At 43.7% G+C, this 16,776-nt stretch overlaps 1 protein-coding gene, 1 long non-coding RNA gene and 1 other non-coding gene across 5 annotated transcripts in view; 1 reads left to right on the top strand and 2 right to left on the bottom strand.

The window, feature by feature from the left end:
- The window catches only part of NTN4 (netrin 4), a 124,943-nt gene extending 115,531 nt beyond the window's left edge, over positions 1 to 9,412 (bottom strand). Inside the window, exons 1-2 of one of the 2 annotated variants that reach the window (XM_039472271.2) lie at positions 8,801 to 9,412; positions 5,523 to 6,043 (exon numbers count right to left, since the gene is read on the bottom strand). In XM_039472271.2, the coding sequence (XP_039328205.1) occupies positions 5,523 to 6,043; positions 8,801 to 8,855 (576 nt within the window). In that variant the 5' untranslated portion in view covers positions 8,856 to 9,412. Of the gene's footprint in view, positions 1 to 5,522; positions 6,044 to 8,332; positions 8,407 to 8,800 lie in introns of those variants that run through there. The other variant, XM_074402391.1, reaches the window with a different exon arrangement.
- The window catches only part of LOC141585085 (uncharacterized), a 36,444-nt gene continuing 27,422 nt past the window's right edge, over positions 7,755 to 16,776 (top strand). The window contains exon 1 of one of the 2 annotated variants that reach the window (XR_012518365.1): positions 7,755 to 7,989. This is a non-coding gene — a long non-coding RNA (uncharacterized LOC141585085). Of the gene's footprint in view, positions 7,990 to 8,502; positions 8,561 to 16,776 lie in introns of those variants that run through there. The other variant, XR_012518364.1, reaches the window with a different exon arrangement.
- Positions 11,316 to 11,422, bottom strand: LOC120365130 (U6 spliceosomal RNA). The gene has a single exon (XR_005580149.1). It is a non-coding gene; the product is annotated as a U6 spliceosomal RNA (small nuclear RNA).

Below are 16,776 nucleotides of genomic sequence, written 5' to 3'. Positions count from 1 at the left end.
CTCCGTGCTTGTCATATGACTCATTTGTACATTCAGCTACAGATTTATTGACTGTCTACTGTGATCCAAGCAATGTGCTCAATGCTAGGGATATACAGGTAAATAGAACTGACACAAGCCTTCCCCTCTTTCATAATCCTTTTCTTCTCTTGTTTTCTTTTCGTTTTTTTTGTTTTGTTTTGTTTTGTTTTGTTTTGTTTTGTTTTGTTTTGTTTTGTTTTGTTTTGTTTTTTTGAGACAGAGTCTCACTCTGTTGCCCGGGCTGGAGTGCAGTGGAGTGATCTCGGCTCACTGCAGCCTCTGCCTCTCACATTCAAGCAATTATTGTGCCTGAACTTCCTGAAAAGCTAGGATTACAGGTGTGTGCCACCACACCTGGCTCTTTTTTTGTATTTTTAGTAGAGACTGGGTTTCTCCATGTTAGCCAGGCTGGTCTTGAACTCCTGACCTCAGGTGATCTGCCTGCCTCAGCCTCCCAAAGTGCTGGGACTAGGCGTGAGCCACTGTGCCCAGCCTAATAATCTTTTTCTATTCAAAGATTGCTTTGAGAGACCCAGCTACTCCCTGTGTTCTTGGCTTCTCTGTACTGCTGTCTCTGACTTTACAGTCCTGCCTTTGAATGGCACATTTTCGTAATGCCCTGGAGAAAAATTTAAAAAAATATCTGTGTGCTTTGGTTGGTGACTATCCAATTTTCAACAGAGTTCTTTTAATAGAGAGTTAATAGAGCAGGGAGCAAGTCATGCTCACTTCTAAAGAGACAATAACTACATCCCTTCAGAGTTGCTTTTGGGTCACTGGAACAGATGCTGTTTCCTAACAGTGATCATCGAAATTCCAGTTTCATGAGTCCTGACTGTTTGGGACCCAAGACGGTTTGCGATATCTTCCTACTTCCTTGTGTTTTCTGTATCCAGAGGTAATCTGAGAGTGGTTCTTTTACATCCCGAGAAAGCTTAGTTAACCCATCATCTTTAGCCTCAAGGTTATTATTATGGCCTGCTCCAACTACATAGTAGACTGAGATCCTAATGGACGGTCTTGATATCCAAGGATGCCTAGCCCCAGGCCTGTCTGTGACTTTCACCAGGGCTTTGAAAGCACTTAAACCTCTACCCCAACATTTCCCACACTGTGCTCTGTGGATCATCAGGATCCTGAAAGAGAGTAACAAGTTCTGCAAAAAGAGGGTTTCATAGCCAAGTAAGTCCAGGAATGTCACATCCTAGACCTCCCATTTGGGGGTACAGGGTACATAATGAGAATATTAGTGTATTTATAAATGTTTCAACTTGTTAAACACAGTCAGTGTTTCCCAGCCTAAGCTGACAATGGGATCTTTTATCCTCAGTATACCACATCTCAGAGGACACAGCTGCTCAGGAGAAAACTGTTTGGCAAATTCCATTTTACGTTCATGTGATACCCAAATGAATAGCAGCAAATGGCTTTAAGAGATTGAGGGAGGAGAGAGATATAAGATCTTCTTTGCCAGCAGTTCTTGGGGGTCACTAATAGAAGGAGAGAACTTGGTTTTATGGAACAAATACTAGACTGACGGTCAGAAGACTTGTGACTTAGTCCTAGCTCTGTCATGTAACTAAGAGCATGTTGTTGGGCAAATCACTTTACTTCCAGCCTCAGTCTTATCTCCTGGGAAGGAGACACATTTTAGGATAGCCATACCCCATTCTTTGAAAGAGCCAGGCAATTTAGGAGGTTTCTATAGAGCAGGCTCAATATCTATTTAAAAGGTGTTCTTTCTGGTTGAATTTTTGGGCCCATGTTTTTAAAGTCCTTTTTTCGGGTTGGGTGTGGTGGCTTACACCTGTAATCCCAGCACTCTGGGAGGCCGAGGCCAGCAGATCACCTGAGGTCAGGAGTTCGAGACCAGCCTGCCGAACATGGCAAAACCCCATCTCTTCTAAAAATACAAAAAATTAGCTGGGCCTGGTGGCAGGCACCTGTAATCCCAGCTACTTGGGAGGCTGAGGCAGGAGAATTGCTTGAACTGGGAAGTGGAGGTTGCAGTGAGTTGAGGCAGGAGAATCGCTTGAACTGGGAAGTGGAGATCGCACCACTGCACTCCAGCCTGGGCGACAAGAGCGAAATTCCATCGCAAAAAAAAAAAAAAGTCATTTTTTGGATGACTGGTGCCTTCTGCTCTCTTGATGGAGGTATCTGGTTCTTTAGATGTGAAGCTACAAGCTCTCAAAACCCAAAGCAGTATTTCTGAATGAATGCTGGAAACAAATGAAGCCTGGCATTTGTTTATGTTAGCCTAATTAATAGGAAGATACCTAGAGAAGTCTTAAGTCTTCTATAGAATGGAGGAAAATATAGGTATATAAAGTTACAAATAATCCATAAATGAAATTTGAGACTTCTTATTTTTAAAGTAGATTGACTAGCTTCTTTTTCTGAGCACACAATTTTCAAAGATGGAAACTGATGACATGGAGTTAAAACTGCAAAATAAATTTGTAGGTCTGCACTGATTTGTATTCTAATGTGACAGAGGAGAGGAAGGAAATAATCATTTCTGGAAAGGCTTCCTGTGGTCCTTGAGTTAGAGATAGACTCTTCTATTCTTTAACTCAGGAGAGAAAGATTAGCTCCCAAACCTGTCCTCTTAAAAGAAGAAATTCTATAATGACTTCTTTACACTTTATACTTGCAAATAATGCTCTAGAGGGAACTAAGTCACACTTGATGCTTTTCTTTTTTTTTTTTTTTTTTTTTTTTTTTTTTTGTGAGACGGAGTTTCGCTCTTGTTACCCAGGCTGGAGTGCAATGGCGCGATCTCGGCTCACCGCAACCTCCGCCCCCTGGGTTCAGGCAATTCTCCTGCCTCAGCCTCCTGAGTAGCTGGGATTACAGGCATGCACCACCATGCCCAGCTAATTTTTTGTATTTTTAGTAGAGACGGGGTTTCACCATGTTGACCAGGATGGTCTCGATCTCTTGACCTTGTGATCCGCCCGCCTCGGCCTCCCAAAGTGCTGGGATTACAGGCTTGAGCCACCGCGCCCGGCCTGATGCTTTTCTTATCATTAAAATATGTCTGCTGGAAAAAAAAAAACAACCCTACAATTAAGAACACTTACAAACTAGGTAGAGAAGGTATCTGTACATTGAAATGACCTACATAAATGTTAGTCTCCATCTGCTTGGAATTTGATGTAAGCATTGATGACAATAAACAGTTTGGTTTTAAAAAAAAGACAAGATTGTACCTCCATATAGGTTAGTTCAATGTTACTACAGTCATCTCTAAATAATTGTCGGACTGTTGTAACAGATTTGTAATAAATTCAATGTGATATCTGCTAAATGAGCATGCCTGCCATCTGGTTACTAAGACTGTATTTTTGCAACCTCATAGATATACAACACCCAGTAGCACTGAGATGTAGGGAGCTGATTATGAGCCTGTGGATCAATTCCAAAGCAATTCGAGAGTTCAAGCCATTCATCTGTTTTCGACACAAAGTGTTCTCCACATAACAAAACAATGAGGCTAACTTATCTGTGTCTTTCCTGTCCTCCTATCTTTAAACATGTCCATCATGACAGGCTGCAAATGAGCTTACAATATTCAGCCAACTTTGTGGACCATGAAGAAGAATGCGAAACAATCGCTGTGCTGCTCGCACCATGTCCTACTTGGTTCTGGTGCCAGCGGCACTATTCTTCCTGGTCTCTTCAAGGTGCAAACAGAAGAAGCAGCTGGATAATACGGCAAAAGTCTCCATGTATCTATGGTAGTGGGGAAAGGAGGTCCCAAACCAACCTTTTCACCAGGCCCCTGGCAAGCACCTCCCCATACTACACCAAAAGCAGAATTAGTAGCAATAAATACAGTGCCTGAGAGAGTCAACAATGCTGATGATACATCTGGGGTGTCTGAGAATAGTTCTATGATGCTAGAGGAGTGCTTATTCTAGTTTCTGCAGCCATTGTGATCCAGGTTTGGGATGTATGCCTAATAGTGCAGGCTGTTTCAACCTCGGTACATTAGCATTTTGGGCTAGATAATTTTTGGTTGGGGGTGGAGTGGGGAATGCTATTTTGAGCATTGTCTGAGAGTTAACATCATCCCTGGCCTCCACCCACTAGATGCTAGTGGTGTCCCTCCCCCTAGCAAAAAATGTCTCCAGATATTGCCAAATGTCCCAATGTCCCCAGAGAAGAGGGGCCAAAAATCACCCCTAGTTGAAAGCCACTTATCTAGTCTGTATATTCATGACATGCACCAGAATTAGGTTGATTATACTCTCTTTTCTTTTTCCTGAATCAATATTTATTTATCTACTTATTGAAGGTATTATATTCTCTTAACCTGCTTTTATTCAGTTTTCTCTGAATGTCCTCATACACCTGGGGGTTGGGGGGAACCTTTCAAGGTACTGTTTACAATAGCAAAGACTTGGAACCAACCCAAATGCCCATCAATGATAGGCTCGATAAAGAAAATGTGGCACATATATACCACAGAATATTACGCAGCCATAAAAAAGGATGAGTTCACGTCCTTTGCAGGGACATGGATGAAGCTGGAAACCATCATTCTCAGCAAACTGACACGAGAACAGAGAACCAAACACCACATGTTCTCACTCACAAGTGGGTGTTGTACAATGAGAACACATGGACACAGGGAGGGGAACATCACACACCGGGGCCTGTCGGGGGGTGGGGGGGCTGGGAAGGAATAACAGGGGGTGGGGGCATGGGGGAGGGATAACATTAGGAGAAATACCTAATGTAGATGAGGAGGGAATGGATGCAGCAAACCACCATGGCACGTGTTTACCTACATGACAATCCTGCACGATCTGTAAATGTACCCCAGAACTTAAGGAAAAGCTAAAAAAGACCTGTTTCTCCCTTAGAGCAAGGGACTATTAAAGGGAAAACACTCTACATAGAAATTGGATCAGTAGCTGAGGAGGCTGTTTTACAGAATTAGTTTAAGGTGGTCCTGGGTGCTTAAGTTGAAATTCATGTGTCTATGAGCCCAGAAGAAACTTTTTATTTTAAAAGAAACTACTTTCATTTGTTTGCTACTGTCATACAAAGTATCCTTCTGACAAACAGATTTTTTTTTCTTTCTTGGCTTTGTTTTTATTTACTTCCTATTTATATTAACAGTATCAGGAAGATACCCGTGTAGGCTCCAGGAACAGATTGTCTCAGTAACTCTTCCCCCTTCAGAAGCACGTAGGTAGTCCCCAGAACTGAAGCAATGAGAAGCCTCTAGAGTGATGATTTGTGTCTGCTCTTTTTTATAATGTGAAAAATCTGAATCTTAGAATACTGATTTAAACCCAGCCAGTGGACGATCTGCTTGAAACTACACATTCATACGTAAGGGTGAGAAATAATTTATAACAAATAAAGCTCATGAAAAATTCTAATTTCATTCATGTTGCTACAAGTATAGCTTCATGCTTTAAAAAAAAAATGTGGGCTGGTAACATTTTTCTATCTTACTTACAGTGTTAAACAGGTGCTCTTACCTCTCCTCCAGTGCATGGAAAAGGACTGGAGTATTTAGAAGTACAAATAGCTCCCTTCTTGACAACATCATCTTCCAGGCCAAATGTAGCGGAGCAGTTAGTTGCAAAGTACTTATAAGGCTTCCATGTTTTCCCAAAGTCCTGGGAGCGGTCCAGCACCATGGCAGCTGGCCTGGGGGACTTGAACACCATAATTAGGTGAGTGAAGTAGAATTCAGCCTCCAGGTCTAACTGGATCTTTTCTCTGTGCACATCCTCTGCAGACTGCCACCACGTGCGAGGAAACCTGAAGGACGAGTCTGCCATGGCAGATGGCAGGTGGGCCAGGTGAGGATAGGCAGCATTGCACTTGTCACATTTGGGCTGCCGACAAGTCAGATCCGCGTTCTCACTGTAGAAGCAGTACAGTTCGGTAGCATTCTGACCGCAGGTGGTGTCCGCCCAGAGTTTTCTCCCCAAAGCTAAATTTCCCATCCGAGGGTTGCAGGCTTTTTCACAGCGTCCAGCAACTCCACTCAGTCCTAAGAAAGGGAAAGCATGCATGATGCAAGACAAACCCATCTGAAAAATCTTTTGGCCACCTAGTCCATCAACAGCCATCAAGGATCTCCCTAAAGACGCTTGATACCTTCAGTAAACGGAGAATTCTACCATGCTCCACCATGTTCAAGTTTGAGCATGAACACTATTCTGCATTCACAGTGCATTCGTGTGTGTGTGTGTGTGTGTGTGTGTGTGTGTGTGTTTTATGTTCAGATGTAAAATTCACATCAGAGAAACAAACACTTTAGGCAGAGGGCAAGAGTAGGGAAAGTAGAATCACCAGGGTGAAGATTATTGGTCTAAAATGTTTCAAGTACTTTGCCTTGTCAATGTCTTCTATATTTCAAATACATTGATTGGTTTTTGAAGTCATGACTATCGAAAAGCCATAATGTTTTTAAGACCATCGAAGTTAGTCTTTCAAATTCAATGGGAGTCCTTCACTGATTTAAAACGTTTATTATGAGAATGCGTTTAGAAGAAAATTGTAGAATTCTATTTTCTTTATAATTTTAAGCCAGTAAAGGGATAAATTCCCTAGGAAAAGCAATATGAGATATTTCATAAATATACAATGGGTCCTCATTTAGGGGGAGGCAAAGCTAGAGATCACTGGAGCTCAGACGTGCACTATCAATTTCTAACGTGACATAAACATAACTAAGAAAAAAACCCTCTGAACTGCCAAATGGCAGAAAAGCTCATTTTACACTCTGTCTCTTGAGGGTTTCTACCTGTGACAGGTTATACAGTAGCTACCTGTTTGCTTAACAGGAGAGTGTCTGGCAGCCACTAACAGCACCTTTAAATATTATCTGCGAACTGAAACACCTTCTTTAAAAAACACACTCTTCCTCCCAAAGGCCTGACAGACTTTAACGTTTTAAAATTACTTAAAATGATAAACATTATCCACTTATTAACATTTTGACTACATACTATAATCCTTTGATTTGGGTTTGTCATTTTAATTATGAATGCCTTAAGCAAAAATCATCTGTTTTAAAGGTTAAAACAGAGGGGGAAGAGGAAAAAGGAAATCAACCCCCAAATTCTGGCTAATTGAATGTTTCTGCTTCTTAAGCAGCAGTACCTCTGAACTGTTATCACAGCAAGGATTGGAGGGGGCCAAATGACAGCTTAGGCTGAAACACAGACATTTCACACACTGACAATGGCCAACCCCACGTAGCCTAGCAATCAAAAATAAAGGGCTTCCCTAGGCATTATTTTTTAAATGTCAAAGGGTGCATTATGCCTGGGTTCGGTTTGCCACTTTTCTGATTAGCTGGCAACAGTTGCTTGTGGCCAGAATCACACAAACACACAGTGTGCTGTGACTCACCTGTAAAACATTTCAGGGAAAATTACATACTGCCTGTACAAGTATTTTTGACTTGAAACACTTGCCTTGGGATGTTTATTTACAACCTTTCAATGGCTTGCATGTTTTTGCCATAATATGGTTTGAGAAGGAAAAAGTTTTTTAAAGTTCATCTTTTAAGAGTGCAGGAATTAGAGTAAAATCTAAGGCCTTTAATAGGTCCCTGGGAAAAATACCCAATAATTTTAAATGCCCCTAAACTCACAAGTGCAGAAAAGATTTGAGCCAGATAAACAATCCGTGGGACAAAATACTTGGAGTCCCTCAAGTGACTTCAATGATACCAAGGGTGCTCCTGTGACTCGGACTGGTTTGGGATGCAGGCTGGATTTTGCTGGGTGCCAGCGACTCTCAGGGGAGAATGGAAGCCGAAGGCAGGAGATGCCTGCGACAAGGTTTTGTTGCCACCAACGCGTCCCTCTAGCCCAGCTCCCCTTTCTGAAGCAGACAAGATCCGCACGACTGCCTGGGAGTCTGCAGAGTCCCTCACAGCTCTCCCCCTCACCTACAGGGCTGCACTTACGCCTAACTGGAAACCAGGTGACTCGAAAGAGGGAGGGAGAGGAGCAGAAGGGGCTCCCAAATGCGGAAACGACGAGCCGGGAGCCAGTGGCCTAGGGCAACCCAAGAAAGGCAGGATGGGAGTGAGAGGGAAAGGGCATCTGCCGACGCCTCCGAGGGTTGTCCAGTTACCGAGCCAGGGAGCAGACCCGCCTCCGACCTCCCGCAGAGCCTCGGCCAGGGTACCAATTCCCCAGGGGCGGCCAGCCAGCTCCGTGCAAGTCCAGGGTGATCACCACCTACCGTCCAAGCCGGGAGCCCCACTGCGTTCCAGCCTCGGCTCGGGGGAGAGGGTGCTCAGCCCTGCCCCAGGTGTCCTTACCTGCTTCCCTAGTACCCAGCACGAGGTCCGGGACTACAGCGATTGCCCTCCACCAGAGACCGGCCCCGGCCCACGCGCGCCCAGGGTCGCTGGGCCACCCCTCCTCATCATTCCTCAGGCCATGAAGTGCCGGGGATGGCGAGCTGGGTCCTTTGTTCCCTCACCAAGTGGAAAGGCAGTTTTTTAACAAGCCAAACCGTGAAAGAAACCCCTGTCGCGGTATCCCAGGTAGGGCGCACCCAGGATATCTGGTTATCTAAGCGCATGTGTATCCCAGTTGCAAAAATAAATCAATAGCATTTGAAACTGCGGAGCCCCGGGGAAATGAGGCGGAACATGGCCACTCATTTCACCCTCGGGAGCCGCGCTCTGCGCTCGCAGCCCCGGCTCCCCTGCACCCCCGAGTCCCAAGATGGGTTAGAGAAGCAGCGAGGGAAGGGGTGGGGGCCCGGCCGCGTCACCACCCACCTGCGGCCACCACCGTGCAGCCCCAGAGCAGCAGCAGCCGCGCGCAGGTCCCCATGGCCGGGAGGAGCCGGGAGCAGCCGGGCCGGCGGGTGCGGGAGGGAGCCGAGACCTCTGGGCTGCGGGATGAAGCTCCGCCGTCCTCGGGAGGGACCGGGGCTCTGGTTTCTTCCTCCTCCTGGGGCGCCGGACTCACTCAGCGGGCGCCTGCAGCGGGGAGCCGGGGGCCGGGGCCGCGCGGGGCGGTGGGGTGACCCTCGCGCACCGGCCTGGCGGGGCCCGGGCACCTCGGGGACCGCGGGAGACCCGGGACCATAGCCGGCCTGGCGGAGCTGCCCCGCGGAGCGGCCCAGCGGGCTCGTCCGCCGCTAGCTCGGGGCTCGGCGACCGCAGCCGCCGCTGAACTTTGCGAGACCTTTCACTTCCCGGCCGCCGCCGCCGCCGCCGCCTCCTCCTGGGCGTCCTCCTCCGCTTTTCCCACCTCCTCTGGCCGCCCCGGCTCCGTCCCGTCCTTCTCCACGGGCAGTTCCATGCGATGCATTTTTATTGCACCGAAGCCGCGGCGCTCCGGTGCCAGCCCTCCTCCCCTCGCACCTCCACCCCTTCCTCCCGCCCGCCCCCCGCGCTTGACAGCCCGGGCTGTGCAGCCAGCGCGGCCGGATCGCCGCCGCCTCCCAGGGAGGGGTCCCCCGCGCGCTGACCCGCGCCCCCGCCGCCCGCTGGTCCAGTCCTCCTCAGCCCGGCCCCCGGCTGCCTTGGCACCCCTCCCTGCGCGCGCCCTGCATCCCCCCGGTGACCCTCTTGGTGCCCTCCAGCACCCACAGGCCTCCCCTGGAAAGCAATCTCCCACCTTCTCCCGGAACATTCCTAAGAGCAGTTGACTCCCTCTTGATCAGGTCAGGGCATGCCAAGGGGCTTAAAAAACCGCGAAACAGGCTAGCTAGCGCCTACTTCCCATATCCCCCAGAGAAACAAGCCCTCCCTCTTCTTCCTGCCACCCTCTTTCGGGGAGTCCCACTACCCCGGGACGGGACACCTCAACCCAGCCCGGGGTCACCCGCACTGAGTGCGCGACAACTGCTAAGCGGCGTTCGCTCCTTCTCTGCTGCCTTTTGAGGGGTGGGGGATGTCTCGGCTAAACAATCGCTGCCTACACGATCCGAGGGTGTGCCCACTTTGGTGTAAGAGATGTTCTCTAACTCGAAGTGCTGAAAGAAAAGGGTCACAGGATCAGCCAGTGGACAGTTTAAGAACACCCTTGTCCAGAGGCAGGGGTGTGACAAAGAGAACTCTGGTCCTTCCAAGTGTTCTCCCCTTATAGAGTATTCTGTGCTGTGAAACAGCGAGTTAGGAACTAACTTACGGGGAACAATTTAGTAGCAACCATACGCAGCAAACTGCAGATAGGATTGCTCAGGGCTGGTGCTTCTGGAAAGAGATTAAATAGTCGAGTCTGTGATTTTTGCAAGTTCTGTGAAGATATAATTCTACTTACACATCCAGGGAAACTGGCAAAATCTAAGTCGACAGCACTTTGTATTGCAGTGTTCATTTCGTTTCTTTGAATATTTCCATAAAATTAACTATGTTTCAGATACCATTCAGTCGTAGCGTTTGTTACAGATGAGGTTAATTCAGAGCTTTGGGATACATGGAGATATTATTTACAACGACCCAGCCAGGAACATATAAGAAATTTCTATTTCCCAGGGGGATCTAGATTGAGGTCAGCATCATCCATTTGGGAGACATTAAAATTGTTCTTCTGGCCAACACAGGAAAGTGGCACAAGGTGTGATGCAGCATCACGGGCTTTAGAAAACGAACCCTTTGCCGGGCGCAGTGGCTCACGCCTGTAATCCCAGCACTTTGGGAGGTTGAGGTGGGCAGATCACGAGGTCAGGGGTTCAAGACCAACCTGGCCAACATGGAGAAACCCGGTCTCTACTAAAATACAAAAAAGTAGCTGGGCCTGGTGGCGCATGCCTGTAATCCCAGCTACTCAGGAGGCTGAGGCAGGAGAATCACTTGAACCCAGGAGGCAGAGGTTGCCCATTGCACTCCAGCCTGGGCAACAAGAGCGAAAGCCCATCTCAAAAAAATAAAAAGGAAAGAAAACAAACCCTTTGAGTTTTCAAATACTGGCAATGTTGAGACTTTCTTCATATCTCCTAATGGGGTCATTGAAACACCTCTTCAATTAATCTTTTTACCAAATAAATGATAGGAAATCATAACAGCCAAAAGTTCTTAGCATAAATATTAACTTAATGGCAAAGCAAATTAAACAAAGGAGGAGGGATGCACATTTATTATTAACTTCTGAGTCTAGCATATTTAGGCAGAACTAATCCTTTCCTGTTTTTTAATTAACAAATAAAATTGTATGTATTTATTATGTATAACATGATGTTTTGAAGCAAGTATACAGTATGGAATGACAAACTCTAACAATTAACGAATGCATTTAAGAACACTTTACGCCCACTGTCTTAGCATTTTTCAAGAATATATTTCTAAATATATAGAACACTTCACAAATTCGTATGCCATTCTCATGCAGAGGCCATGCTAATCTTCTCTGCATTGTTCCAATTTTAGCATATGTGCTGCCAAAGCAATCACAGAACTACTCTATATCTCATTACAAATTTCAAAGGCATTTACCGTCTGCACGAATCCTGCATTGATAATATATTTCCTTGATTGCTGTCTAATTGACTCTTATTTCCTTTACAAGACAGCAGGCTCTCTAATGGTAGAACAGTCTTTAACATTTAGTTTATACAAAACATTACTATGTTTTTCTGATATTCTTCCTTATTCTTAGCCAAGAACACCTACAATGAGTGTTCATTACATGTTTTTGACTGAGTTACGTTAAAACTATTGTTATATACTAAGGGACTAAGGAGACAACCAGTGATATCAGATGATTTCCCATATTCAAAAGGACTTTGCACATTCAATACCAATACTATCTATATGGAAAAGCTCAGGAGAGAAATGTAGTCAGCATTCTAATAAACCTTATTTGCTTATATAGTCCAGTTTAGTTACAAAGTATATTTTCATTTTGAAGAAGCTGTCCAAGAATAGGTTACCTACATAAGAAAAATCTTGAATAAGTATATTATTGCCAATGATTTTGTTTTTGAAAACATCAGTAATGGATTCAGAATATTTTACAATATTATGGATTAGTAGGAAGTTTAGCAAACTTACAGAATTTCAATAATAAGTTCCTAGAAACCACAAAATTGATAAGTTAAATCTAGAATATTCTTCAGAACTTGGAAGGAAGTTAAAAGGGTCTTTAAAAAGTAAAATTAATGACATAGTCAGGCGTGGTGGCATGTGCCTCTGGTCCCAGCTACTCGGGAGGCTGAGGTGGGAGGATCGCTTGAGCCTGGGAGGTGGAGGCTACAGTGAGCTGTGTTGGCACCACTGCATTCCAGCCTGGGCAACAGAGTGAGACCCTGCCTCAAAATAAATACAATAAAATAAATGGCAAAAACTCTGTGCACCAAACACTTTACTCACAGGAGAGCTTTTCAGTACCTCACTTAAATTATTCATACATTTTCAGTATGTTTGGTTATGACATTTTTCTAGATCACAGCATATTACAGGTAACAAATTAGAATGGAGCAGGATGCTGCTAAAGACAGAGGATAAGCTGAGCCAATCTGGTAATGAGGAGGATGGGAAGACTAAAAAGCAGCCCTAAGCACAAAAACAAAAGCAAAACACCCACACCAGTCTGCGGCCTTCTAGGGCAGAGGCAAAGAACCAAAAGGCTCTAAAGGCATCACTCTACTGTAATTTAGTAGAGTAAGTGAGGTTCCTAGTGGACAGGACGTTCAGAATCAGGAGGGACCCTTAAGACCAACTTCTGACTCCATCAAACCCCTCTCCACAAAACCTCCGTCCAAAGGTCCTCCAGTTTCTGTTCTAAAAACAAAAGCCTCAAAGGCAATTCTGCTCATTTTTGGCACTGTTCTATTTAACTAGGATGTTTCTTTTCTTAAAATTCTATCTGTGTTTATAGTTTAGTCATCTGCAACCACACAGAATAAGTCCAATCTCTCTTCTGGTAGGTATTCAATGATTAAAAGTCAAATTTTAATTTTAACATATAACTATGCTAACTATAGTTAAACTATAGTTAAAAACTATAATTTTTAGCCGGACGCAGTGGCTCAAGCCTGTAATCCCAGCACTTTGGGAGGCCGAGGCAGGTGGATCACAAGGTCAAGAGATCGAGACCATCCTGGTCAACATGGTGAAACCCTGTCTCTACTAAAAATACAAAAAATTAGCTGGGCATGGTGGCGCGTGCCTGTATTCCCAGCTACTCAGGAGGCTGAGACAGGAGAATTGCCTGAACCCAGGAGGTGGAGGTTGCAGTGAGCCGAGATCGCGCCATTGGACTCCAGCCTGGGTAAAAAGAGTGAAACTCCGTCTCAAAAAAAAAAAAAAAAAAAAAAAAAAAACAACTATATTTTTTAGCATTTAACTATCCTTTTAAACATCCATATGATGGGATTCCCACACTTTTCACCATCTTAAAAAACTCTTTTCCTATATACTCCAGCTTGTTTTACACTATGCACCTAGAATTCAACTCCAGATTTGTCTGATTAACATAGACTAGAACTAATAGTTTCCTTAACTTAGCTCTATGGCTTATAGTTCAGTAACCTAATGTTATGTTGGCTGGTATATTTGAAGTCAACTAAAATCCTTTTTTCATATATTGGTATCTTACAGAGTCTTCAATAAAAGGTAAAATATATTTTGTTTAACCAGAGGGAAAGATTTCCATTAAAATACATTGCATGTAGTAAGCATTCAATAAACACAAATTTGAAGAACATATCAACAAATTTAAACTGCTAAATTTGAAAAATGGTTAAAAATTAAAAAAAAAAACTTCTAGTTCTCAATGAACTAATTACCTATTTTCTGAAAAAGTGATCACTTTTACAGAAAATTTGACTCTTCAGCAATACTATGTACAACTGGCATTACTATACATTTCTAAGAAAGAAACTACTCTGAAAATAGTGATATTTTTAGTATACCTAGTGTTTTTTCTCCATAGAAGTATAAACATGATCTCATTTATCTTCATAGCATCCATGTGTGGGAGGGAACAGGAATAGTTGTGCCCATTTATACAAAGAGAAAGTGAGATGAAAGATGTAAGTGCCAAACTTAGATCATACAATAAATACACCCTGAAGATAGGGCCTGGGTTTTCAGATTTTAAAAAATCATTGCTTATCTATCAGTTTTCCACAACTATAATCTTATTTCTCTTTGAACTGTAAGGCTATTGAAAAAAGATAAAATGGAGAATTGTTTCCATTGAAATAATCCTAGATTTTGTTTTCTACCTGGACTATGCCCTTTGAATGCCCTTTAAAAACATCATCTTGGGAATTTCCTTAAGCTTTAACCTAAGCCTCCTGCCACTGACTTTCTTATTTCACATACTTCCTGGCTCCAGCTGCTCATTCCTAGGAGGGGAGTGAGAGCCTTTGAAAATACATGTGCTCTCCCAGGAAGGTAACCAGTATTTCTGTTAAAAGAAAAAAAAAAGAAAAAAAAAAAAAAAAGCACCCATGCTTCCTCATGTCGAAATTAATTATATAAGGCCAAGAAATTAAAAACAAACAAACAAACAAACAAAAACCAAGAACAGTTCTCTTGCTATTGCAGATCTAGCCACCATTGACAGCATTATATTGACACATTTTAAATATTTTTCCCTCTAAATGGCTCTTAGCAAAAACTTTCTCTACCCATTGCTAGTTTTGAAATTGATGAAAAGATGCTCTGAGACAGATTACTACTTTTTTTTTTTTTTTAAATACAGGGTCTCACTCTGTCAGTCAGGCTGGAGTACAGTGGTGCCATCATGGCTCACTGCAGCCTCAACCTCCCTGGCCTCAGGTGATCCTCCTGCCTCAGCCTCCTGAATAGCTGAGATTACAGGAGAGTGCTACCACACCTGGCTTATTTTTGTATTTTTTTTGTAGAGATGGAGATTCGCCATGTTGCCCAGGCCTTGAACCCCTAAACTCAAGGGATCTGCCCGCCTTGGTCTCCCAAAGTGCTGAGATTACAGGTGTGAGCCACGGTGTCTGGCCTACTTTTTTTTTTTTTTTTTTAAAGTAAAGAAATAGATTAAAAGACTACAGATTGGGTTTAATGTATACTGCTTAGGAAATGCGGGCACCAAAATCTCACAAATCACCAGTAAAGAACTTACTCATGTAACCAAATACCACCTGTTCCCCAAAAAAACCTATGGAAAGAAAGAAGGGAGGGAGGGAAGGAGGAAGGAAGAAAGAAAGGAGAAGAAGAAGAACAAAGGAGGAGGAGAAGAAAAACAGGAGGAGGAGGAAGGGGAAGGGAGAAGGAGGAAGACGAAGAAGAAAAGAAGGAGGAGGAGGAGGGGGGAGGGGGAAGAAGAAAAGAAACAATTAGCAAAGGGCTCATGAGGAGGAAAGAACAGTAAACACTGAGTTGATTCCTCTTAATTTTTATCTTTTATACAGTAGTGTAGTGGTTAAGAGCATGAACTGTGGGGTCTGACTCCCCAGGTTTGAATCCTGGCTCCACAGCTTATTAGCTGTGTGACTGTGGGCAAGTTACTTAACCTCGCTGTGCATTGTTTACATATCTGCCCCATGAGAATAATAGAATGCCCAATTCATAAGATTTTGAATATTAAATGAGTTCACATTTATGAAGTGCTTAGAAAAGTGCAAGACACACAAGAAGCACTTAATTTTGTTAAATATGTAAAATAGTAAAATGTAAATTCATCATGTACACACAATCTCTTTCGGCCTGCCCTGAAATTCCATCTTTAAATTATATATAGATATTCAATAGGTAGAAGCTAAGTAGTTGCCCTGGCTTAATTTTTAATTTTTATGGGTACATAGTAGGTATAGATATGTATGGGGTACCTGAGATGATTTGATACAGGCATGCAATGTGTAATCATCACATCATGGAAAATGGGTATCTATCCCCTCAGGCATTTATCCTTTGTGTTACAAACAATCCAGCTTTTCATTATTTTTAAACGTACAATTAAATTATTATTGACCATAGTCACCCTGTTGTGCTACCAAATACTAGATCTTACTCATTTTAACTATGTTTTTTGCACCCATTAACTATCCCCACCTCCCCTCACCACCGGTCCCTCCCCATCCCTGCTAACCCTTCCCTGCCTCTGATCACCATCTTTCTACTCTCTCTCCATGGGTGTAATTGTTTCAATTTTTAGACCCTAAATGAGGACATGAAATCCTACCAATAAGTGAGAACTGTGGCTGGCTTATTTTACTTAGCACAATGACCTCCAGCCCCACCCATGTTATTGCTCGTGACTGAATCTCTTTATTTTTAGGGCTGAATAGCACTCCATTATGTGTATGTACCGCATTTTCTTCATCCACCTGCCTGTTGATGGTTGCTTAGGTTGCTTCTAAATCTTGGCCATCGTGAACAGCGCTGCAACAAAATGTGTGAGCACAGACATCTTTTCGATATACTGATTTCCTTTCTTTTGGGTATATACACAGCAGTGGGATTGCTGGATTGTATGGTAGCTCTGTTTTTAGTTTTTTGAGGAACCTCCACACCATTCCCCATAGTGGTTGTACTAATTACATTCCCACAAACAATGTGCGAGGGTTCCCTTTTCTCTGCATCCTTGCCAGCATTTCTTATAGCCTGTCTTTTGGACAGAAGCCATTTTAACTGGGATGAGATGATATCTCACTGTAGTCTTGATTTGCATTTTTCTGGTGCCCAATGACATTGAGCACCCTTTCATATACCTGTTTGCCATTTCGTATGTCTTGTTTTGAGAATGTCTATTCAAATCTTTTGCCCACTTTTTGATCAAATCATTAGATTTTTTTCCCTGTAGAGTTGTTTGAGCTCTTTAT

This window comes from Saimiri boliviensis, chromosome 7 (genome assembly GCF_048565385.1).
Source record: "Saimiri boliviensis isolate mSaiBol1 chromosome 7, mSaiBol1.pri, whole genome shotgun sequence".
Taxonomy (NCBI): Eukaryota; Metazoa; Chordata; class Mammalia; order Primates; family Cebidae; genus Saimiri; species Saimiri boliviensis.
Note: the sequence above shows the minus strand (reverse complement) of the source record. Positions and strands in the feature narration are given on the sequence as shown.